Below are 25,411 nucleotides of genomic sequence, written 5' to 3'. Positions count from 1 at the left end.
GTGTGAAGGTGAATGAAAAATACTTCTGGTACCTTATTGTAAGAAAAAAAGAATGCACTTGTTCAGATGGGTGGTGGTGTGTGAAAAGTCTGTGAGCCAGAACGGTCACTTTGAGCTTGTGTGAGGAATGATAAAATGAGCATCCTCGATGTTTTCACAGCCTCAGCGCCCTCCTGTGGAGATAAAGGCCAAACGCTAACAGCAGAGACCTACGGGAAACAGGTTGATAACTACATAATATTACGTGGAGATTAAGGTTGAACCACCACATCCATGTTCACTAAATAAAATAGTTGATCACTGCAGTTCTTCTGAACTCAAGTTTTAAAGTCTTTTATAATGCGTGAAATGGTTATGAAATCTAATGGCAAACATGCGTGTTATATTCTATTTATTCTCTTATTATGCTGAGTATTTGCCAAAAGATTGTTTTTCTTGGTACTAAAACTCAACGATGCCACTTAAATATTTAATTAGTGCCTATCATAAGTAAGAATCAAAATAGGTGATAGAAAATTAATGCTTTACAATTTACATTTTTAAGGGTCTTCGTAATTCCCAAACTGAGGGGCTCAGCGCTGCATCAGTGTGTGCAGAGTCTGCCTGGAAATGACTGTGAATGGAGCTAATAATAGTAATAATACTTCTCAATTGAACTGATACTTGTTTCCCTGATGACTTTATATCACTAAATCTACTTCAATACAAAATGTTCATATAGTAAATCTATGGTCCTGTTTATAGTACAATGTACAATAAAGCAGTGTGTGCTAAGAGATTTTCTGAGGGCTGTTTTTTTTTTTTGGTTTGCCCGGTTGTGCAAAGAACCTAACAATCACTCTCTTATCTGCAATGCATAGTGTTAAGAGTGCTCTCAGTTTGGAGACTTAGTCAGTATTTCTGACATGGAGCTAAGCTAACAGCTACTAAGAACAGGCCACAGAGGAGCAAATTTGAGCAGACACTGCATGCAGTGATGTGGAGCAACATGGTGATTTCTTAACACAAATGGACTGGACAGGATTCTAAACATGAGGGGCTTTTACTCAGAGTGACAGCCCACCTGCAGCTACACTGAAGGTGGGCCGGAGATCCAAGTGTGAGAGGGTGGAATTGGAGAATAAGAAAGGATAGGGAAAGGGAAGAGGAAGAAGAAGAAGAGGACAATTGGCTCTCTGGGAGAAAAGCTGGCTATGACAGATATAAATCTACCTCTAAAGTCCCAGCCAGGGATTGCTCTTCAGCTCTTTACTTTTAAGGCTAAATGATTTCACAGGAAGCCTCCTGTGGCAAAATGTAAATTTCCTCTCTTTATCTTTGTACGGTTCTGGATTCCTGCAGTGTCATTGCAGCACTGCAAGAATCCCCACTTGCAATGCCTGCAGTCCTTGTCCTCATTTAATGTTGTGGATACACAGGAGCCTAAAGACAAGAATGACTCTCAAGTGGCCAGAAAGTTCTACAATGTGTATAGCTATTTCTTAAGAATTTTAAGGGAAAGCAAGCATTAATGGATGTTTTATGTACAAAATATTCAAACATTTCTGACACCAAGCTCATTGTGGGCTTTGCAAAAAGACAACAAGTCATATATTTCCAGATCATAACAAATGGTCACTGCAAATCAGAGATCCTATAACCCAGACAGAGCGGGGGGTCTCATCTGACCAGCTTTGTATCCTCCTCGTAGCATCAGCTGGCTGATTCATGCTAAAGATAGTCCATTCGGTCTGTTTACAGGCGTGTGTGAGAGCCACCCACAGTGATTTTACGCCATATCAGTTATATCCATCAGTCAAGAGTAAAGAAGGGAATATGTCCTGCTAGGCATATATGTAATGGAAATGCTACAGGGTTAAATAATTGGAAATTGGTGTTAAATGTTGAATGTGGAAACATAAGGAGACATAAATACACGTGCATATTTCCATAAAAAAGAACCTAGCAAGCTCCATGTAGCACAAGCTCGGTGGAGAAGGTACTTGTTAAATGCTCGTTTTTGTGAAGATGGCAGACCTCACATGCTCTGTGTGTACTGAGTACAGTGTCCTCTTTAGGGCCACAAGAGTTATTTTTGGGGAGAAAAACTTAATAATGTACTGATCTGAGGAGCACAGATGAGTTTTCAGAGGATTGATAGCTAGATTTGGTCTTTAAGAAACTGCATTGGTCTAGATGTTTGTCCGAGGCCTTAAACGGTTCAAGTATTTGAGGTAACTGGTTTTATACCCAACCTCATCAGCGATATTAACCCACAGTTAATCCGTTGAGAAAGAAAAAAAATCAATCCCGGTCCCTTGAGGCTTTCTGTATGTGATTTCTCTCGTAAAACAAAGAACAAAATAAGCTATTTTTAATTTCGACAGAGCTTTTTCATCACAGAGACACAGCCTGCACTGCCTCTTCGTCGCCGGACTGAGGGCGCTGTCGTGCAGCAAAACTAGGATGACATGAATATTTCAGCAGCCAGCACCGCTCCATCCCACCTCCCCATCCCCCCCACCACCACCTCTCCTCTCCATCCAGCCTCCCTGTGGTTGGAGGCAGGAAAAGATGGCACCCCAGAAGCCGCTCACAGCCTCTCCGCCCGGCTTCTTCTCCCCTTGGAAGCGGCACGCTGCCCTCTAAAAATGGCTCCGATCGGACCACCAGCCGCCTGACGGACACCGGAGAACAATTCCTTCCTAAACACCGACCTGAAAACTGTGGATATACGTGGGGCATTTTCCACACCCTGTCATCTATTGCATCCTCAACATCTGCACACCCGGCCGGCTGCAGGCTTTGTTGTTTTCTGTTCAAAGGCCCAGAACTGCGGCGGCTCTGGGTCTTTTTCCTGTGAGACGAGTTTATAAGGACTTTAAGAACTATAAGGGCATTTGGGAGGATAGGAAACATTGCAGGGTTCATTCAAAAGGACAGCGGAGGAAGATGAGGTAAGCAGCACTGGTTGCTCTTTTCCAGCATCCTTCTCGGTGTTTCAAGATCTCGAGATAAGACAAACTGTTATACTGAGTTATTGTCGCAGTTTGAGTCGGAGGCCTGTGGCGTTCATGCCACCGCATCATGGTAGGTGTATCAGAGGCTGTGATTCACAGGAACACCGCCTCTATCCACCGGCACATCGCAGACAGCGACCCTCAAGACTTCCAAACCACTAAGAGCTGGGAATACTAAGGGGGCGAGCCTTAATATGACGCCGGCTAACAATTCAGAGCCCAGCTTGATCTGTCATGTGTCACGTGGAGAGAGAAGGGGAAAAAAGCAAATAAGTTGTCATAGAAACCAGACAACACGTGTAGCGGGCTGTGGCGTCTTAATCTAAAATCCTTAAGTGAGAGACACACCCGATCTATGAAATTGCCGAGCAGTCTGTGGCTGTTTCCGCCACTTGAAAATGTGCGCGCGCACCGGTGACATGAAACCTGCACGCTCACACACCTCCCTGCCTGAGAGCCAATCGGCTCCGAGTAATTCGTCAGAGCAGCGAGACACATCTGTCTCCGGGATGCAAACACCGGGCTTACTGGCTGATGCTGAGAACCTATCGGGGAAAATGTTACTGGCGGTCACGTCCTCCGACCAATCAGGTGCGAGACTGCTGCGGCAAAGAGATGCGGGTGAGGCTCGAGCTCTTGTCAGAGGGAGCGTGTTGTTGTAATTGAGGGTAACATTAATGTGGAGAGAACATAGATTTCTACATCTTTTCGTACTTTTCCAGACAAATAATATACATACATCTTCTTTTTTTGTTGTTGTCAGGCTGGAGATGTGTTAAAGTTTTGTTTGATCCACTAATGATGCTCAGACAAGCCACGCACCTTACTGTTCACATCCTTAGAAATGAAAGATTTCATGGTGGTCATAGCATAGCTTACATCAAACCTGGTATTTCAGCATGGCACAGAGCTTGCATTGATTTGGAGGCATTTGTGTTAATATGGAGGCGCTCTGTAGGTGGCGTCACAGCCTGTTTCACCACAGTTTGTGCGTCACCTGGATCCACCCAGATGTTTCTGTGCAGCTGCTGTATGCGTGTCAGTAGGACACCAACCGGTGTTGTGCACCTGACCTAATGGGCATTGATTTCAGTTAGTACTTAGGATATTTGGTGCACTTTTTAAATGAATTTGTTAAAGAATGGCACCGTTTTGGGAATGGCTCCGACTACTCCAACGCGCTTCTTTGAAAAGTTCAAGCTGAAGCGCCAGCATTTCAAATGTGATTATCATTTTGAGTGCAGTAATACTGAATGGGGAAGTCTGACCAGAGAAACAATATAGAGGCTTCAAGTTAAACTCAGAGAAACTCGAGTGAGCATCATTTAATATAACGACAGGTGTGACTGCTGCGTGAATATGTCGCTTTGTGAATTGCTGGTCTGGTTTAAGAATTTATAAAGTTCCAAGGCGGGATATTTAGGATGTTCTGTTTTCCTACATAGGAGAGGGGTAGGGAGATATTCCGTTGGTTGCAATTTGCAACTAAACCACAAGATGTCCCTAATCTGTCACAGTGTAATATGCTGCTCATGATTGAAGTGCCACTTTAACTGCCTGTCAGGTAGCATGTACAGTGACTACATGTCTGAACCAGCCCTGACGGATATGCGGTGCCGTCATGGCCACCATCTTTCTTTGCTCGTACTGGATTGTTTTTGCCTTGACAGTGCAGTGGGAGGTCTGTTGACTCAGTGTCAGTGTTTCCTGATGCGTATTGACAGGAGCAGTTGGTGGAATGCGTTTGACCCACATGTAAACCAACATTAGCAGTGACTGTGTGCCGAAAGGCAAACACCGAGAGGCTAATGCACAGCGGACATATCGCTGCGCTGTAAGTGTGTTTAACTTTAGCGAGGTTTGCGCTTTGTGCGCTGTATGTTTTCACAATGAACTGAGAATTTAAGGCAGTTTAAAGCGCATCTGAGCTTGAGGGATTCCAGGGTTTTTTTTTGGTTCACATCTCATCTTACACTGTTTTTTTCCACAATTCTATCACTTTGCTTCAAAAACTTTTTTTATACCTTTATCGAATCATGTATTAACGTCCCTCCAATGATTTCTTTTCATTTCTTGTCATTTATATACTTCTTTCATATTTTTTTTAATTGATCTCCGGCAGTTTTAGTCCGCCACAGTTCCCAATCCTGCAGCCGCATCACCTTTGGAACATACACACGGCTCGAAATGAAAAGGGATGCTGTGCATGATGACGCAGACGGTGTCAGGTGTGAGGCCTCGTGCGTGCACTCTGTTATGAATCAGTTTGTTTTGGGTTGTGTGGTGTAATGAGTCATAATTGTGCACGCTGAGGCATCCAGAGGCAGAATCTGCGTGTGTGTGTGTGTTTTAAAAAGAAATAATCAAATCTTAGTGAATGAGAAGGAAATCACTCCCCCTCCTTTCCCCCCCTGCCTCCCCCACATATATACCTCCTCTGCCAGCTGCCACTGATGTGTAGCAAAATAAGAATGTGAGTGAATCCGACAGCGTTTATGTTTGTTCTGTCATCAGGCTTATGAACTGGCTTGTGTGAGTTTACTGAGAAGACAGGATATGTCAGGCACAGGATATGAACAGGGCGGGCAATCTGATTGGATTATATGGCATGACATCACTGATATAGAACAATCAGCACATGTATATAATATTAGTAGTTTGTGTATGTCTGACACATTTTTTTCTCTCTACTAAGCTGTCACGTAGGTGATAGTCCGTCAGCTGACCTGGTTTGATGCTGTTTAGGTGTAGCGATGGTTATTATGATGGCTTTCCTAGATCTAAGTCCCATATCCGTCAGGTAGTTCCTTACAGTTTGCTCACAAACTTTGACTCCACTGACTGCTCATTTGTTTTTATTTGCTTTTGTTGTGCATTTGCTATTTTCAGGCGTATGGCATCGAGTTTTCTGCCCCCACGCTTCGACGTCCCCCTCAGTCGACCTGTATGTCTCCATTTTACAACCTTCTCATTTTGTTTGTATTTTAGACACAGCTGACTCAGAACAACTAACATATTTTTACCGTAATAAATGACCATTTTTTTAAGGAGTTTTTAATCCTTCCCTTTATTTCCCCTGACGTCTCTCCTGTTGGGGCCACGTTTCCTGTCTTTTTTCTTTTTGCTATGAATAACTGCAGCTGTTCATTGTGCGTTAACGGCTGTGGAATGAGCCTCTCGAATGAGACTTGAAAATATAAACCAGTCTTGAGAGATCTCACTGAGTTTTCTAGCACAAGCTTGTCTCATAAGCTCTACATGGCTGCCTAAGAAGGCTGCAAACACACCGTGATCCATCTGTACTTCTCTGGCACCCTCCTGATTGTCTCCAAGCAGGACTGTAGCTTAAAACTCTAAAGGCTCTGTGTTCATCCACTGAAGATGAGAGATGTGAAATACCTCTGCAGGGTTATTTCTTTTGAACTTACAAAGCTGATCGCTTGGTACTTTTTCAAGTCATTTTTATGCATTTCACAACATTGACCGAGAGTTGAACTCATATGAATTCACATCGCATTGGAAAACACTCGACCTGTATCCCATTTATGACCACATACTTAAGAAAAAATCGGATTCCATGTGACTTGTGCTTTTCACACTGTCATGAAAAAAAATCAGATCCGAGTCTCACACGAGTAAAAAGCCAAATTCTGGCTACATTTGACCTACAGTCCGAACATTGCCTCATACTGTGTTTAACAGTAACAGTATGTGGAATACAGTCTAAACTCTGTCTAAACGCACGGATCTAGACCCACCTCCTTTTATGCATTCTTGAGTTTCTTTTGTCTGCCCATCTTTGCTTGTCTGTGATGAACCCACATCTACTCAAAGCTCTCTTCTTCTCTCAGCACCTCTTCCTGTGTGACACAGACTCAAACTGTGTGTCAGACAGAAGGTCAACCCTCCTGCTGTATGCTAAAAGCCAGGTTCACTGGAGCACTCACACTTGGCCGTGCAAACACAGACTTACACACTCACACTCCTACGTGCTTGCTTTTACGCAGTACAAGCAGAGCAGCGTAGTTTAATATTAGAATATAGTCTGCTGCTGGGTCTGACCTGACAGGGAGGGATGGGGGATGGGTGCACACTGGATGTCCTCTCACCCTTTCACTTCATGTTCTGCCTCTTCTCTTCTCTTTTCATTCTCAATCTTTTACTCTCTACATTCCCTTCTCTATATCCTGGCCTTCACCTGACTGTTTCTCTTAATGTGGCTCACTTCTTTCTTTCTTTTTTTTTTCTTTGTTTGTAACCCTGCCTCATGCATCATCTTTTTATTATTGTATAATTCATAATTCTCCCATCTGTGACCAGTGGTGCATGCTTTAATTTTGTTTAGTTTTCTGCTGCTCAAATGTACATTAAGATGCTTGTGAAATAGTTTTCGTGCAGATGCTTCGGTGTAAATGCAGCCAGGTGTTCTGCGTCAGTCTGTTCCAGTCAGTGAATCATAATATAGATGATAGAAGAGTAAGTGATGCAGTTTGCGTGTTTCAGTTAAATTGGGATGAACTGCCCTTTATTGATTTTAAATCTGACCACTGAGGCATATGATTTCAGCTGAAACGATGCAGTTTATTCATAAATTGCAAAAACTATCCCATATCCCATTTAGCCCCATAATCAGCTTCCATCTTTTTTCTTTCTCTGAGAAAAAAAAAATACAGTCATGGTTTATATAGTTGTTAAATTTCTTATATCACACTCATTTTTATTGGTGATGATGAAAGCGATTGGTGCACTCGATTCATAGGTTTTCAGCTATACAAATTAAGACCAAACAGACACTTCAATTGTTTGTTGGTCTACTTTTGTGCGTTTTTAGTAATCAAACCAGTAAAGTTTTCAAAAGATGATACGAGCATATCAAGCATCATTAAGTATTGCAGAGGATCAATACATGGTTATATGTTGGGGTCGGTCATCGGTTTGTATGGTTTCTCGTACAACGAGTATGTAGATGATACCCACCTGTTCCTTTCGTCTGACCAGATGATCCCACAGTTTCAACAGGAATCTTAGTTTGCCTTTATAACATATCCACATAGATGAAAAAAAATTCTACTTTCAAACAAAACTTACTCAATCAATCAGTCCACCCAAGATGATTTAAAAAAATTAAAAAATCACCTCCTCAACTATCTCCCCAACAAAGGTTGTAAGAAACCTGGGATTGGTGACTGATGTCTAGTTGTTCCGCTCTGACCATGTTGCATTTCTCTCATTCACTTTGCAAATAACCGCAGAAAAGTTTAAGTTGTATCAGACTTAGTATGTCACCCAGCTCTTGGTTCAAGATATGGCCATCTCTTGCCTCGACTGTGGCACTGCTCCTCCAGCCTGCAAAGTGAAACCCCTAAAGATGATCCAGTTTGCAACGGTGCTTACTAATTGAACTCCACTGGCCACCCATGGCTGCCTGAACCCAATTCAAGTCACTGGTGCTTTCCTCCAGAGTGACTGCGGGGTCTGCACCCAACCCTTTGCGAACTTTGTTTTCCTCTCAGGATCATCTTCTGGGACTGTAAGCCACATGCACAAGGCGGTCTAGGTAGATACTCTTCTGGTTTGTGGTTCCATAATGGTATAGCGAGCTACCAATTGCCATAAGAGCAGAGGCAGCCCTCTCTACTTTCAAGAATTTCTTGATGGCTCATCACTTCAGAGCACAACAACTTAACCTTACCATGTCAAACCTTTACTTGCCTTGCGATTCTGTACTTGTTCTACATACCTTCTCATTCAAGTAGGTTTAAATGGATCCGGCACTTTATGCTTATGCCAGGGTTTCTTTCTCTTCTGAAGCTTAAATGCTATTTGTTGCTTTGGATGAATGCATCTGTTAAATTAATGAATTATATGATTAACTGGATAATTGGGTTTGTGAAAAAAAACAAACTGTTGCATTTGACTGTGTAGACACATAAGAAGAGTAATAATGAGCCAGTGGTCAGAAATAACTGATGTTGATATGAACCTTGATGTAAGTAGTAGCCATTCACTAAGAGCCTAAAAAAAACTAAACACATATTGTTGATGAGAACAATAATCAAATAAATGAAATTAAACATACATACATTTAGATAAATTTAAATGTGTCCTTGTATCTTATTACAGGTATTTGTCACTTTAAAGCAGGAGTTTGAGACCTTGATAATTTGAATGAATACAACTTTTAGGCTCCTCCCCCTCCCTCTCTGCTGTGCTTCAGCACTGACACCTGATATATATATATATATATATATATATATATATATATATATATATATATATATATATATATATATATATATATATATTTTTTTTTTTTTTTTTTTTTTACATAGCTGCTTTGTCTAATGTGTCACATGGTATTCTTGTATTCATAGCTGAACTTACTTGGGCATTTAAACCACCATCCATGTCCTAGTATACATGCATAGGAGAGAAATTGAGGTATTAGCCCAGATATTAGTAAGAAACAGAAAATTCTGTAACTGAAAGCAGCTTCATTTGGAATTTTGCCGGGCAGATGTGCGTTTATGTGTGCGGGCTGAGTTGTACTAGAAATAAACCACAGAGGGATTTTTTTTTGTCCTGTGATGTCAGAGGATGTACAGTAAATATGGGAGGGATTTGTCAGTCGCAGTCTACTACTCTAACTACTTTGATCTTTAACCCACTCAGGAGATTAGTGTTCTGGCCTCACTTAACCTTCTGTATATCACTTAGAAACCAGACACATCTGGATGGTTGGAGACCAGAATACTTTGTGTTCACATTTGGTTGCTCATTCTGTCACAATTTGTCATGATGTAGTTTCTTGATTGAATTTTATATCTCCTGTTCATAGAAAGGTCTTGTCAGAGATATGATACACATGTGTTTGACCATTCAATATGTTTACAGCCACCTAAGCCACAATGTGTTGCGTCAGATGAATATATTTATTTTTCTCACGCCACCTGCATCCCTTTCGGTTAATGAACTTCCAGTATAAGCCTCCGGATCAGTTTGTGTACATAGATGCCAGTGTGTGTTTTGTGTGTTGCATTTCGAGCTCCACCCCATCCTGGCACACTATGTCAAATCATCCGCGAGAAAAGATGGGAGCCATCAGATGAATTAAAATCTCTCGCTCCTCCTCTTCGCCTCTGCTCTTTCGCCCCATGCGGATTTACGCATGCCCGCGTCAGCCAATCAGGCAGCTGGGAGAGGGGCACTATGGATATCAGGAGGAGGAGGAGGAGGAGCAGGACCAGCAGCCTCTGGGCCTGGCAGCCCACCTCTCTTGTCACAGCTGGGAGGGGAGAATGGAAGGGATGGAGGGAGGGAGAAAAGGGAGGAGGGAGCACGGAGAGGGAGGAGGTAATCCAATGAGACACAGAGGGGAGAGGCAGCGCGAGGGCAACGCCTCACAGCACCGGGAATCTCTCTCTATCTCCATCTCTCTACCTCACTCCAACCCCCCCTTTTTCTTCTGTCTCTGAAGCGTAAAAACCAAACGAATCTCTTTACCCATTCAGTCTTCTCTTCGTGTGACCGAGCAGCGCCCTCATATTTTAAACCTTTCATGTACCCACAATTCAAAATTCATCCATTTTCTTTTTCTTCCTAAATTCGCTTCTCTATCCGATAAAGGATGACTTGGTGATGGAAATCTAGGATATTTTTCTTCTTCTCTTCATTCGTTTGGAAGCAGCATCTTTTACTGGAGTCATCTTTGTTCTTGTGCTCACAGCTGCTGAGCGTTCAGAAGCCGCTTGTGGGGAAATAGGTTAGTGTGCCTGTTCGGTGCCGGGCAGCAGAGGTGATTGCATGTTCAGTGCACGGAGGAGATGAGGAGGAGGGGGATGCCTTTCTGGCGGTAGCGCTCTGTAGCCCAGCGACCACTGGCGGAAAAGGTGACTGGAATGCTTCCGCTCAACTCCAACCTTTAGCGGGAGTGTCAGCGGCTAAATTCCGGACAGACAAAGAAAGAAGCACCTGAGGCGGCAAATACAGACATTTGTTTTGAATTTTTAAGGTCACAGAACAGGGCTGACCTGCGTGCCTGCTCTGCGTGGACACCATGGACATCAACCTTCAGTCGCACCGGTTTTACTTCCCCCAAATCTACTGTGCTGAAGCTGGGGTGCAGCCACAGCTTGCTGAGTTCAAAGTCAGGTAGGCTTCCAATGGGGAGGGAGGAGTTCACACTGCATCCACCAGTAAATAAGAAATCCATCATTTGTTATCGACCGAGTCTGATATCTTCTTTGACTTTTGTCACTGCCAGTTGTCTTTCATATTGGCAGAAAATGTAGTGATGGCTTCATGGTTTTATTTCCCAGCTGATCCCCAGCTGCTGCTGCTGCATATAAGGCGATTCTGTGTGTGATGAGTACTGCTGTGAGTTTCTGATTGCCCTTGCAGGGGGATGGGGCTGCATGCTAATGTATCAACTCGCTGTGCAGGAAAGTGTTAGGCTCCTGGGAGAAGCAGGGGGCATTGATGGCCTTTGGAGGAGCTTGCCAAGTTTGGACAGAGGGACTGACAGTGCCACAGTTGTGTTATATTTGCCATCCAGGAATCTATAGCCCTCTTATTGGGCTCCTGCATGGCTCTTTTGTTCTCTACGTTTGCACCTCTTTTTTTTTTTTTTTTTGTTTCTCTTCCTCTCCAATCAGTGCTTAAAGTGCTCAGGGTGGATTGTTGCGTCCACAGCCGACAGCTGGCGTCATGCTTTCAGCGTGCGTGAAGACGCATGCTCAGACATGCAACAGCTTCCCCGCTCTTTGTCTGGCCGAGATGCAATTGTGCTGGATGGAGCTGTTGCACTTGGGCGTGCAAGAACTCCGAGCTCGTGCCGTGTGACATCGATGAGAAGACGAAAACGCTCTCGCATCAAGCAAACCGCCGCTATCATTTAATCCATCTGTCCTACAATCCATGTATTTGTCAATCTTTGCATCCATAGCTTGAGATGTCCTTGTAATCTCGTATATGATCCATTTGACGATTCCCTCCTCTAACAGTTCTGATTAGTGCAGCTTTAAGGGACTCAGCCAGAGTTTTGCCACACTAAGCAGCTTTTGGTTTGGACATACCTCCAGGATGGTAGAGCTGATGGTCTGTTTGCAGCGTGTCACTGTCATGGCCTGGCTGAGCTCCCTGATGGCTCCACGGGAATCTGATGCTGTTCACAGCTGGGCTCTAACAGAGAGGAGTGAGACAGTAAGATAGACTTCAATAAACATCAATTCACCTTTCGATTCACCTTTTATTTCACACCTTTATATTCACTTCTTTTATTTTCGCCAAGGGTTATTTTCACATTGGATTTGGAACAATAAGCAATAAAAAAAGATGTTTTATGTAATCTCCCCTTGGTGATCTCAAATAGCAGAAAATGTCAGCAAATATCAGGGTTTGATGTGTCTCCAAACTGCCGCCATAATGAAAAACCATAGTCTTACACATTTACTTACTCCTACCTCTTCTTCACTTCGACATGGGCGCACAAGGAAACCACACACACACAAACACACACACACCGTGTGTTTATGCAGTGATTAAAGAGGTTTTAAGGGAACATTGACTCCAGCAAACAGACTGTCGTATCTGTGTCGGTGCAAATTTAGTCACTTTTACTTGCTGTTTCCATTTGTGCTGAAGTTTGTGCGTTGTGGAGAGATGGACAGTTTCATACAGCAGAATTTATGCCTGTATTATTAATAAGTTGAGCTCATTAGAGCTGAGCGAGAGGGAGAAAATAGAAGCTGGAGACAAAAAATGTAGAAAGCCAAGAAAGGCAGAGCGGAAGCAGAGGGGATGAGGGAGGGAAAAAAATAAGGGACTGGTGGATGGGGGGTGGTAGGGATGGTGAGAGAAGCAAAGCTAAGCAGAATAAAGAGAGAGTACGCTGCAAACGTGTGTCAGATGGATGGAAGTGGATTTAAAGTGAAAAGGAGACACTGGTGTGACTGTGGGAAAGAAAAAAAGATGGATGTTTGAGCAAGGAATTGGTGTAGCATAGTTCTTGGAAAACCTTTGTGGGGGGATGCTGGGATATTAGCACCAGCCTGTGCTCCATGGTTACCACAGGATAGCCACATGATAGCATGATAACCATGACAACCAGCGCTGGCCAATCCACAACCACAGCTACACATGCAGCACATGTATGCACAGACATCCACACACATACATGCAGAGCGCTATAGACCATCTGCCTCACTGCCTCTTTCAGCAGCAAGCAGAGACCCAGTGATGGTAATCTGTTTGTGCCTGTTTTTATTATTATTATTATTGTTGTTGTTGTTCTAAGGAACCTTTTTACAGATTACATGTGTTTTTAAATAAAAAAAATTGTAATGGCTGCAGAGTATTTCCACTGCTGAACAGCAGCCCACCAACGACAAATCACACATCTCAAAGAGCCAGGGTGTCATTCAGCGGAACCATGAGGCACAAACCTAACAGTGGGATACAGGCAGTTTGGAACAAAGTTTAGCCAATGTTAGCACGCTAAATGGGTCTATATGTGCTTCCCTGTGATTACAAAGGCTTCAGAACTGTTGTATGCTAACAGACAATTAATCTTTTTTTTTTTTTTTTCATTTTTTCACTTTTTTCATTGAAAAAACTTATGAATATGTCATTTTGGCGATAAAAGATTAATATTTTGCCCATGATTCAAGGAAGATTTTTAAAAAAAATTCAGTTTAGGTTGTGGAGCTATGAGTTTGGGATTGCTCACTAATATTAGTTTGTTGTTACTGAGAAAAGTGGAGATTTGAGCACCTAGAATTATGTAAAAGAAAAGTGTTTTAAAAAAACCCAAAAGGTTACCAACTGTGAATCCCAGTGAATTTGAAAAGATTTATCTCCAATTAGTTGAAACTCTTTTTCTTGGTTGCTAACATTGACAGAAAGCAACAGGTAAACTGTTGCGCTGAAGCTAGCTTTTTGCTGTTTGAGGTTAGCTTTTTGTCACTTCACTGCATTATTTTTCCTCTCTTATGCAGGAATTTTTTTACACTTTAATAAAATGTCATCTTTGCCTATCTTTGGCAGTGTGTGCCTAGCTTCTGCCTTGTCATATGTCAAACTTGCTGCTTTCAGCTCGGCGGTGACTGTTTCCTACTGTTTGGTAGCAGAAACTGCTATGACTTCACACAGAAGTATTTATTATGTACAGCCCCTCAGTCCTCAGTCTGAGACAAGCCATTTTAGCGTCTACATGTTTAGGTTTTCCGATCCCTGAAAGCTGACTTTCCTCTGATTGGCAGGCTTTGTGGAAGCCTTTTCTAGTGAGTACTTTATCCTCTCGGTATTGGGTAGTTTGGAAAGTAAACTACCCAATTACACTAAGTATAATCAAATACCCCCACCCTACCATTCACATTGGAAAAAAACAGGCTCTGCCGCTAATGTTCTGGTGCGATACACCACAAAACATCCATCGTTTCGGTGCTTAATCAGTTTTTGCAGCACGAGCGGATGGCTTTTTTTTTTTTTTTTACCAGGAAGCTACATCTAAGAGCTGTTTCTTAACTATGTTCTCATCTGAGACTGTTCTCCAAAAAGTTAAGTTAAGATAGCTAAAATTACCGACAGTATGCTTGTCTGCCGAAACATTTCTGTGGCATTTCTGTCTCAGAAGCAGAGGCAGGAGGACTGTAGCGTGTTTTTCTTTTAGCGCTACAAGGTTAAGGTCATGCTTGAGTGCTTGGGTCAGAAATCTAGAACATCCTCATGGTAAGTTGGTGTTTGGTTACATCTTGTAAATTCTTTTTGCTTTGGACACGGTGATTTGTCAGGCCCCCCTAATTGTAACCAAGTGATTCTGAATGTCATTTTATTGGTCATTCCGAGGAAATGTCTGTCAGTGGAATCATTTCTTCGGTGGATTCAGGTTCCAGCAACCTAGATAGAAATTCACATTTCACTTTACATTTTTCTTCCTGAACATTAGAGTGTTAAGATTTGCCCAAATGATGACATAAAAGTTCTAAGATTTTAAATGTCCTTTTTAATTGTGACATTCTCCACTGTCCAACTCAGTTTTCCTGGGACGTTCTCCCCTCCGGCTACCTTTCATCTTTCCCTTTAAAAGCCTTTAAATTTAATCCAAGATCTGCAGTAATGTAAGTTGTTCCTTAAGGATTATATCTTGGGATGATGGAGAGGCTTTCTGTTTTTTTTTTTAAGGATTCCCACAGGAGGCCAAATGTCTTTATTATTCTCCCCAGCGCACTGTTGTCGGACAGATTAGAGATGGAGGCTACCACATGTACATGTCAAACATTAGAAAGCACTTCTGGAAAGCGTGGAACATTCTGGGTCACTGGATCCACTGGCCGTTGATTTGCAGCACAAACAGGAAGGACATCATGTCCGTCATGGCTTTGTGTAGTTTTCAAAGCGGGTTGAGTCGGTCAGTTATTGATGCCTGTGCTGTCCATGAGATCAGATGCCACTGAAGTCTGCAGTACAAAGCACTTAACCTAATGGCCTTCAGCATAACTCAGCTGTAAAATGGATCATATGTAAACATGTCTGCTCTGTGTGTGTGTGTGTGTGTGTGTGGGTGGCTGTCCACAGCATCATGGGATAGAGACAGCCTCAGGGCACCTTCAGATTGACAATCCAAGTGCCTTAAGAACGCTCCAGTTCTGTTCTCACCTCTCTGCTAGAAAGTTTTTTTCCTCTCCCCAAATGGAGACACATGCATTTTTCAAAGAGTGCAGCTCCGTGCTGTACTCCATACCTTCTGTACCTGTCTTCTTCCTCGATTTTTCTTTTTCCCACTTGCCACTTTCTCAGTCTCTCTCTGTTCCTGTTTTTCTTTTCTTTTTTAATCCTTCATATTGTATTCTTGCTTGTTTCTGCTCCTTCTCCTCTGAGCAAAGTGCCTGAGTGCTTCCTCTCATCCATTTGAGTCACTGACCCCCTGCGAGTGCATCCGCACACGCACCGGTGGAGGTTTGACTCTTAATATGTCAGCGATGCATGGCTTCAGCTGGACAGCCCGAGGCTCTGGACGAAGCAGCATTCCAGCAAATGCTCATTTAGTCAAGATCAAGACTCTCATGAGCAGCAGGGGATGTCTGGCCTCATATTGAAGCCTTTAATGCTGAACCTTGAATTTGAATTAAATGTGGTTTAAAGATATAGTTCGGTGTCCAGCAAAAATGGCAGATGTGCTTTTTTATTACGTTTCACGAGTAAAACAGTTAAGCTCTTCTTTATTTGCAATAAATCTAGCATAAACGGTCTCCGGTGGGGCTCAACAATGATAACTGATTGAACAGCCTCAGCCTTGGAGATGCTGGCAGGTGACGGTGATATAAATCTTCTAATCCAACTGTCTGCATGAAGGTGAAAACAGTGCAGACAAAGTTTTTAGAAAGGTCAACACAGCTGACAAAGACCTACGGTGACCGAGTCTGAACCTGAACCCAGCACAGGATTTCTGGAGAGATTTGAATAGATCTGGACACGGATGGGACAAATCAGTTCTTTATTCAGGAATAAATTGACCAAATATACTAAAAGTGCAAGTACGAGTTCCTCATGCATCAGCGGGTTTCCAGCTTCAAATTCCCGCACCTTATCAAATCTGCAATGCACGTCTGCTTCCACTGAGTTCTCGGCAGATTAACTTGTTTATTTAGAGCTGCAACGCATCACAAATCGTTTGTCCACGTGTGCTGTCTGCCGATGCCTCTGTTGCGTCAGAGGATTTTGTGACTCTGAGACATAAAGGACCATTCAGAGTCTAAATCTCCCGTCTCTGAGACTTTCAGAGAGATAGAACTGAATTGAAAATAAATATAGGCGTAAGCCAAGCGAGGTCAGACGCAGATAAACCCCGGTTTAATTTCTGTTGTTCCACTTCTTTGTGATCAACTTCACTCAGAGATGGAGGGGTTAGTCAGGGCTGTGAAGACCATGTCAAGATGACATCTTGCTGACATGAACAGATAAGAAATAAAAACATCCTTGCCCTTGAACTACTAACGCACTTCTTAAACGCTACAGCTGATGTAATGGAAGGAGTTATGTATATGTTTATGCATTTAGCAGATGCTTTTATCTAAAGCAACTTACAGGTAGGCAGTCAGGGTAAGGGGGTCTTGCCTAAGGACCCCTACTGGAGGTAGTACCTTTCATGCAGGAGATTTGAACCCAGGTCTCCCTCATGAAAGGTGGCAATCATACCACTACACTATCCAGTCCACTATAGGAAAGATGTTCAATTTGGTAGTGAAGGATGAGGCTGCAGCCCGTTGAAAGACAAGCAGTTCACATCCATCGCAATGAATAATGTAAGCAAGTGTTGGCCAAACACGAAAGTTGAGGGAACCTGATAGACTAAACCCCCTGTGATTCTGCCCTTCACAATAACATTTCCCACTGCTTTGCAGATGCTCAGAATAAGCTCCCAGTGGAAAGGAAGCCCTTAAATGCTTTATGTGATCACACAGAGCAGCTGTAAAAGACGCCTCGTCGTTGCTTTGCCTTCACAAGCTTTCAGCTGGAATTAGACCATCAATTCATACCTGCTTTACGGCACCAGGATGTGATGGTGTTCCTTTAGGTCGTCCCTGCCTGACTGTGACTGCGTGTTCTGTCGGAGGCGTTCAATGCTTTATTTTGCATGTCGTCAGAAGACCAAAGCAAGGAAACACATAGCATAGGCACAGAAGGCAGCTTTGTGCGGGAGGCAGTATTGTCTGCCTTTTACAGACAGAGGTTAGAACTCATACCGTATTTCATAACAGTACATACTCAAATAGATGCATACAGCCATGCAAACATGCAGCTGCTGCGTCGACAGAGAGTTATTCATCGGGACAGGACATTGTGCAGTCTTGTGGCAAAGACAGTGGGGTCTGTAATTAAGGCGCATTCCGTCTGAGGGCTTATGCTGTTTTTTTATTCATATCTCGCTGCTCATTCATCTTTTCTTCACAGCCATATTTTCTAGGCCAAGCGAATGTTCCACTCCAGTTGTCATGCCAACAGATTAGCATGCTTTAGCGTGAGCTCAGCAGTCAGAGTCAGCAGTGGAGTCTGGGAGTGTATCCGTGTTCATGTGATGTTCTGTTTGGATGTATATCGTTTCTGCAGGGCGTCCATGCTCTGGCCTGCATTTAGACAGAGTGTGCTCTATTTAAATTTCAATGTTTTACATGTTAGAACGTGATTTAAAAAAAAAAACCCATGTTGTTCTCATCAGGTTTTTATTAATTCATCCATCCATTTTCTATAACTGCTTTATCCAGTTCAGGGTTGAGCGGGGGCCATCACAGGGCCAACAAAAAGCATGCACTCTCACTCTAAGTGTTGGTTTAGAAGGACCAATTTATCTAACATGCATGTTTTTGGACTGTAAGCGGAGCCCGGAGTACCTGGAGAGAACCCATGCACGCACAGGGAGAACATGCAAGCTCTGCACAGAAAGGCCCCAGCTGATATTTAAACAGGGAAGATTCTTGCTGTGAGGCAACAGCGCTAACCACCACACCACTGTGCAGCCCCCATCCGCTTTTTAGAGGCAAAAAGTACCACAGACAAACAACACATGACTTACTGTGTCATTACTTGGAGGAAAAAAACATGATCGGCCCTCCACCACCGTGCTTGATGGTTGGTATGAGGTGTTTGTGCTGATATGCTGTGTTTGGCTTTTCTTCAAACATGGCGCTGTGTATAATGACCAAACATCTCCTCTTTGGTCTTCCCTGACCAAGGGGCATTGATCCAGAAGTCTTATTTGTTCAGATGAAACTTCACAAACCTAAGCCGCGCTGCCATGTCCTTATTAGAGAGAAGCGGCTTTCTCCTGCAACCCTTCCAGCAAACCATACCCGTTCAGTCTTTTTCTAATTGTACCACCATGAACTTTAACATTTTACATGCCTACTGAGGCCTGGAGAGTTGGAGATGTAGCTCTTGGGTTTTTTTCAGTTTCTCTGTTTATTGGACAGTCTGACCCTGGTGTGAAGTTGCTGGGTTGTCCTCTCCTGGGAAGATTGGCAACTGTAATCTTTATTACTTTAGAATGATGGACTCCGGTTTGAAAATGATCATGTAACCCTTCCCAGATTGATGGGCAGCAACAGTTGTATCTCCAAGATCATTTCTGATGTCTTTCCTCCTTGGCATTGTGTTAACACACACCTGAATGCTCCAGAGCAGTGAAAAGTGTGTGCTTTCCTTTTCTTTTTGTTGTTAGGTTTTATGGCTACTTTTTTGTACAGGAAAGGATTTTCCCAGAGGAGATGTCCTCGTCCACACACCAGCGGCCTGAAACTGTGCAGTTTTTTTAGATTAGCTTACACAATAGGCTGAAAAACTAGGCCAGAAATGATTTAACACTCTGAGTCCACGGAGATGCAGTTTAAAAACGGCTGTTCTATTTTTGGTACAAATATGCAGCGTCACACCCAGCGGTAATGACAATTATTGACCCCCACACTACAATTGTTCCATGAATCATTGCTCATAAACCAACTTCCCTGTTCGTGGTTTTCTCTCCTGAACTGCAAAATTTGCGCAACGTGATTTTCAGACATTAAACTTGGTTCATCCAGGGCCAGCTATTTTTAGACTTGTCCTTTTTGTTTGCAGGCTGTCTAAAATCTGTTGTCTGCTCAGGCCTTTGCTTCGTCTCTTCTGAATCTTCTGTTACTCTCCCTGCTCGACTCTTTCCCGCCTTCCTCCCACCAGCGTAAAAACACCCAGTTTGCATGCTGCTGATGTTCCTGGACAAAAAGCTGCCTGACAGATTGCTTTCTTTAAGCCCATCTTGCTTTCTTTTGCAAGCATTTTGCTGCATGACCCTGCAGTGATTTACACCGATGGTGACAGAAGCACCAGAAAGAACTGGGCCAAACACTTTCTGCAAGTGCTTCACCAACTTCCCTTAAGACGACTGTTGAGATACTCGGATAGTGTAGAAATTGATTAGTGAGAGGATGAAGCATAACATGCCGACTCTCCTCAGAGGTTACACTGCACTAATAGTTCAACACAATTCATCGCATTTTCTGTGTAAGCTGAGGTTTAGCTAACTCTCCGTCTCAATGCTCATGCCCTTTTGCCTTGGTTTGCTTATGAATCTTTAAGCTGTCGGCTGTTCGTCTTTCTGCTTTGTGTGGCTTTGATGTTTAATGCAGCCAGTGCTCACTTTCACAGAAACACACACACACATACTTGTTGTCATATACAAGCCATTTCACTGTGCCCCATTTCTGTCCCCTTTGCAAGCCAGAGGATTCTCCATCATTGTCCCTCCTGTCGAGGAAAACAGAGAGCATTTTGTGAAGGACTTAGATAAAGAGACAAACAATTTATGGTGGCGATTGTTCTGCCAGCTAACTCTGGGGATTTGGCTGCTCCCTCTAAGCAGCTGGCTGCCGGACACAAAGACGCTTTCTGTTATCAGCCGCACCTCTCTTTCACTGCTGCTCACCGAAAAATGCAAAAGAAACTTTACTGCATTAAAGTATACAGTGATCAAGACGAAGGACCCGAAGGGTGTTTGTGTGTTAGCACGTCCTGAAAAACAGCCAACGTGAGGTTGGAGGGAATCTGCTGAACAACCAGGGAAGCAGAAAGTTAAAGAGGAATATGTGTGTAATCTTTGTAATCAAGCTGCTGTTATTTTTTTAGCAACCTGAACCGTAACCAGTTCATGCTCAACCTGAACCTGAAAGGGGCGAGGTTTTTTCTTTCGTGTGAAGAATTTATGAGTTGTGGGTGTTTCACTTGCATTAGACAGCAGTCAGAGAGCTTTCAGTTTGGAGAATCGGGGGTGGTTTCTGTCCAGGGAGCTTCCTTCCAAGAGAGCCACAGAGCCATCTAAAACAACTAAAACATAAAAAAAAAAAAAAAAGATGTCACAGGAGTTCGAACAAACGCTGTAAATTTGTTTCCACGCTGCTTTTGCATCAAGCAGTCGTTTGCTTTGCCTTTTTAAAATTTTATTTAACTGGAGAACCTCCATGTCCACAGAGCATGTCTGTGCCACTGCATGCAAGGGGGCTGCCCAGCGTAGCCTGCTGCTGATCGGCTGTGGCTCCAAATTCCTCTGCTCTTATCCAACTACAAGATAGTAAAATGAGTAAAAAGCCTTGACCCAACTCCTGCCGAACACAGCCGATCAGCAGCAGGATACATCAGGCCGCTTGATGCACACGTGACCGCAGGGATGTGGACCGTCCGTGGTTGAAAAAATAATGACAAAGTAAACAACTTCTTGAAGACTGAGTTGTTTTAGATGGCAAAAGTTTGCTCTTCTGTTCCCCAGTTCTGAGCAGCTGTTGGCCTCTCATCAGAATCCCTCCCTGATTCTCCAAACTGAGAGTGCTCTGACTGCTGCCTACTGCAGGTAAGGCACTGACTATTCAGAAGTACATCGCACGACCCCATTTTAAAACAAAGCAACAAACGCAAATATATTAATACACACATATCTATCCCTTTAAGCAGAACCAGTTTATGCTTGATTGCATTCTTAACCTACCTTCAATTCACACCTTAGCCCTCACCCCAACCATTACCCCAAGAATGACATCCTGCCTCATTAGGACTGGGCTTTGGACCACATCGGGACTTCTGATCCTGGAAAGTTCAGTGATTAAACCAAAATGAAGTATTAGAGGGAAAAAAAGGAGAAAAAAAGAAGATTTATGCAGTCAGTTTCTGTTAGACTGACAGTGGGATTTATGATTTATGAATATAATTTTCACTTATTTTCACTGGTGACTGAGCACAGTCATCACTCCGCATATGTGCCTCTTCATTACACTTACTCAAACTGACTCACAATATACTCACTGTATCAAATGCTGCCAAGTGTGTGGAGCATTGTGAGGGTTTTCACTGTTTCTTTATCTCTCACTGGTGGCGCTTCATGAGGAGATTTACTGTGTATTAATGTCTTGTTCTGGCTATCAACAGCATCTTGTGAAAATCAATGTATTCTATAACTGGGCTTAGTATATTGGATTTTAGCGTACTTGAATGTACTCGCAGTCAGACTAATCCTCGCTAAACTTCAAGTGTGGCAATAAATAACTTGAAGTCTGATATTTTGGAACCACTAGTTTTGTGCTTTACCTGAACTAAATAGTTGAAAAGCAGAATTTGAAGTGTATTCATGATACTTTTGTGCGCTAAAGTGGAACAAGTTTAAAGGCAAAAATAATTAATCTATATTTCAGTATTTAATAGAAGTATATTCTTCACAAGATGGTTCTGCCATCCCAGCATGCAACAGGGCGTGACATGCCTTCACATTAGCAACCATAGGCCCTCTGTACCCTTTACTGCACTTACTTTGGCAGCAGTTTTAAATGCGTTATAAAGCTCTTTTTTAATGCTACTGAAAGGTCTGCAAAGTTACAAAGTCCACATCAGACTTACCCTCGCCCACAGAAGACAGGGCTGCTGAGCCACCTTGTTTGTAGTCCAGGCTTCTCTTCCCTCACTTGTCTACATCATTGAGCACATTTGCATAATGCCTGCAACATTTGGGCTCTCTGAAGGTCGCATATTTGAGACTGTGACGTTTCTTTGTCTTGGTTTATCGTGAAGGAGACCTCGGCAATATTGAAACGGTGAGATAATATCCTACCTCGTCACAAAACGAGCTGCCAGGGCTTTAGCAAGTTTGCAATCTCCCAACTATGCAGTCACAGCCACATAAGCCAGCAGTATTGCCCCGTTTCAGAGGTTGGTGGCCTCATCAACTAAAATGGTGACTCGTTGAGATTTCGCGATTTTGATGTTTCACTATATCCTCAATTTGCCTTTAAGCTGTAAGAGCTGAAAGAGAAACATGTGCCATGCTACCCATCACTTGTCCAGCTTCATTTATATAATTTTTTTAGGTTTTGGGAACCACTGTTTACACTACTGTTTTAATACCTCTCATTGCTACAGAGAGCCAACTAGCAGAGCAGCATGTTAGACGTATCCCTTCTTCTAAAGGAAATACATAAATGTCTTTTACCTTTACGCTGTTAAGCCAAAAGGAGATCTCTTTTCTTGAATAGTGAAATGGTCCATGTAATTGTGGCTTTGAGCAGCGTCAGCCATCATTCGCCATGTCTGTTGCTTAGTTATTTTGAGTCTGGATTGAAGTCACTTCAGTATTCTTTGCCTTGCTGGTGTCGATACACTCAAAGTGGACTGTAGAGACAAAGCATACACAAATGAACATGCAGCTATGTGTGTGGCTATTTTAGGCAGGTTCTTCTTTGTTGTTTGTGCACCGCTGCCTTGAGCGCCAAGGCCCCAGAAAGTGGAGCAACACCGTGTCTTTGATGTTACGATGTCTGCAGGGTGGTGCACTGTAATAGCTGTCGTAGCAAGCCATCTTGTGGTTGGATTTCTGTTGAGACATATACACGAGACCCTTTGACAGTGCAGACTATCGTTGGAGACGTGAATTGGGCTGACACATGCAAATGCTCAAAGCTACACGCCCCCACAGCTGCTTTCACTGGCACAGTTGCATTAAAGTTCACGTGACAATAGCAGGACACTGAAACTGTGGATATAGGTGTAGTACACATAAGTAGACTTATGTGTACTTTTAAATAGATAATTCACAGAAACAATGAAAGAAAACTGATATGATAGATAACTCAGCTTCAGAGGAATTCAAAAGATAAGTACCACCTAACATGATGGCAATTAACTAAGTGGAAATATAAGAAATGCAGCCTGTACTCTTATGTAAAAATGCCATTACCAAGCAGTTATTATGCTGAACTCAAATTCCTCCTCCCTCTGTTCTGGCAGTTCATCAGCAGAAGAGAGGATCAAAGTGCTAATTATGTCTCATGCTTCAGGGTTTTCTTTTTCATAACATTTATAATTCCTAAAACATCCGTCTCCTGTGCATTTATTTATGTTTTTCCCATCCTGTGATTCCTCTGTTAGTCAGCAGCGTATCACTCGCCTCTGAAAGCTTGAGGTTGCGCTGTTCCTTTTGGATCAGAAGAGCAATGCTGGAGGGGTAAATCTGCTGCAAGAGGACAGGAAGTTTGGCACCAGATATAGACAGGGGAACTTAATGCTGTGACACTGCAGGTTAGTGCGAATGAATGTGATGGGACCAGGTGCAAGCAGATTGTAATGACCACATTGGTGATGTGAGGGCGTAAAATTGCTCACAAACACGGTGTCTTCCATTTAAACAGTTATGGGATTCAAGAAAAAAATATCATGTGAAAGTAGCTTTATGAGATCAAAGGGAAATTATTTCAGTAAAACAACATCTTATTAACGCTAAAATGACCTGAGACCTAGAGGAGAGCAGTTTTTCAGAAGAGTTGCACACAATCTTCTTTGTGCATGTGTTCTTTCAAGAGATGAAAAAGAAAGAATGAACATTTGTGTGTTTGAGCAACGCTTAATCTTTTCAACCCTCTATACACTGAGTGATTATGGATGGATAAATCATGTGTTCATCGTTACAGACACTCATTAATCTGACCTTAAACAGAGTGTGGAAAACTAAATGCAAATGCAAATTCTATGGATAGTCTGTTACTTTGTGTTAAAGTCATTTAAGATACAAATCAGGGTGTATTGGATTCAGTTGGATACACGTGGGGTTTTTCATCATGTTGCTCCCAGCCTTCCTTAAAAGGCTTTACTCAGAATTTCCGTTGCATGTCATGTTTGAGTTCAGCAGTTTGAAAATTATAATGTTGTCTTCTTTTCAGAGAAAATTCATCACAGCAGTAGATCTGATTTGAACTGGAAGAAGAGCTACAGCCATAATTGTCGTCATGTTTATCTGCGCTGCCAAGGTTATAGTGTTCAAAGTCATTGAGGGATGAGATTATGTTTGGTCCGGACTGAAAAAACGTCAGGGTCTATCAGAACTATTATAATGCCAAATAGGCTCTTTATAACAACAGTCGTTTGAGGAATATTTCCTCAGTAGAGGCTGGAAGAAATTATTGCTCAGCAGCTCTCTGAGATTTTTCTGTCTTTTACTGTTGGCTCAAATTTACTCATGCATTAACTGGTTGTGTGCAGAGCAAAGACAATGACATTTAAAGTGTGCATATATGAGTGCACAAGCATGGGCTGTCATAGTCAATTCAGAAGCATCTCATTTATTTATGTCCTGCGCAGCAATTCCTCATTTTTCCACAGATGCCATGTAGCAATCCACTCAACATTCCTGTATTTGTGTATGTGTTTGTGAGAGTGTGTCCCATAACTGTCAGTCAGTATAAACCTGCCTTACTTTTTGCTTCATCTCTTTTCCTTTACCCACTCGATCTCCTTCTGCCTGTCTGCTCGGGTCTCTTCATGCACAAGAACCTCATTTATTCATGCTTGTATAGCCTACAGTGCCATTTTTAGCTAGCTGCCAAGATCACCATTTTAAAAATTAACAGAGTCGA

General features: G+C 42.7%; 2 protein-coding genes across 4 annotated transcripts in view; both read left to right on the top strand.

Annotated features, from left to right (window-relative positions):
• The window catches only part of LOC140267119 (methylmalonate-semialdehyde/malonate-semialdehyde dehydrogenase [acylating], mitochondrial-like), a 118,544-nt gene that overhangs the window by 35,570 nt on the left and 57,563 nt on the right, over nt 1–25,411 (top strand). The gene's annotated exons all lie outside the window — the stretch shown is intronic.
• Nucleotides 2,502–25,411, top strand: part of evlb (Enah/Vasp-like b) — a 38,510-nt gene continuing 15,600 nt past the window's right edge. For 2 of the 3 annotated variants that reach the window (XM_072362749.1, XM_072362748.1), the window contains exon 1: nt 10,384–11,150. In XM_072362749.1, coding sequence (XP_072218850.1) covers nt 11,056–11,150 — 95 coding nt within the window. In that variant the 5' untranslated portion in view covers nt 10,384–11,055. Of the gene's footprint in view, nt 2,937–10,383; nt 11,151–25,411 lie in introns of those variants that run through there. The other variant, XM_072362750.1, reaches the window with a different exon arrangement.

The sequence above is a fragment of the Leuresthes tenuis genome, unplaced genomic scaffold, assembly GCF_036924035.1.
Source record: "Leuresthes tenuis unplaced genomic scaffold, fLeuTen1.0.hap1 SCAF_13, whole genome shotgun sequence".
Taxonomy (NCBI): Eukaryota; Metazoa; Chordata; class Actinopteri; order Atheriniformes; family Atherinopsidae; genus Leuresthes; species Leuresthes tenuis.
This window is presented reverse-complemented; position numbering and strand designations above follow the sequence as displayed.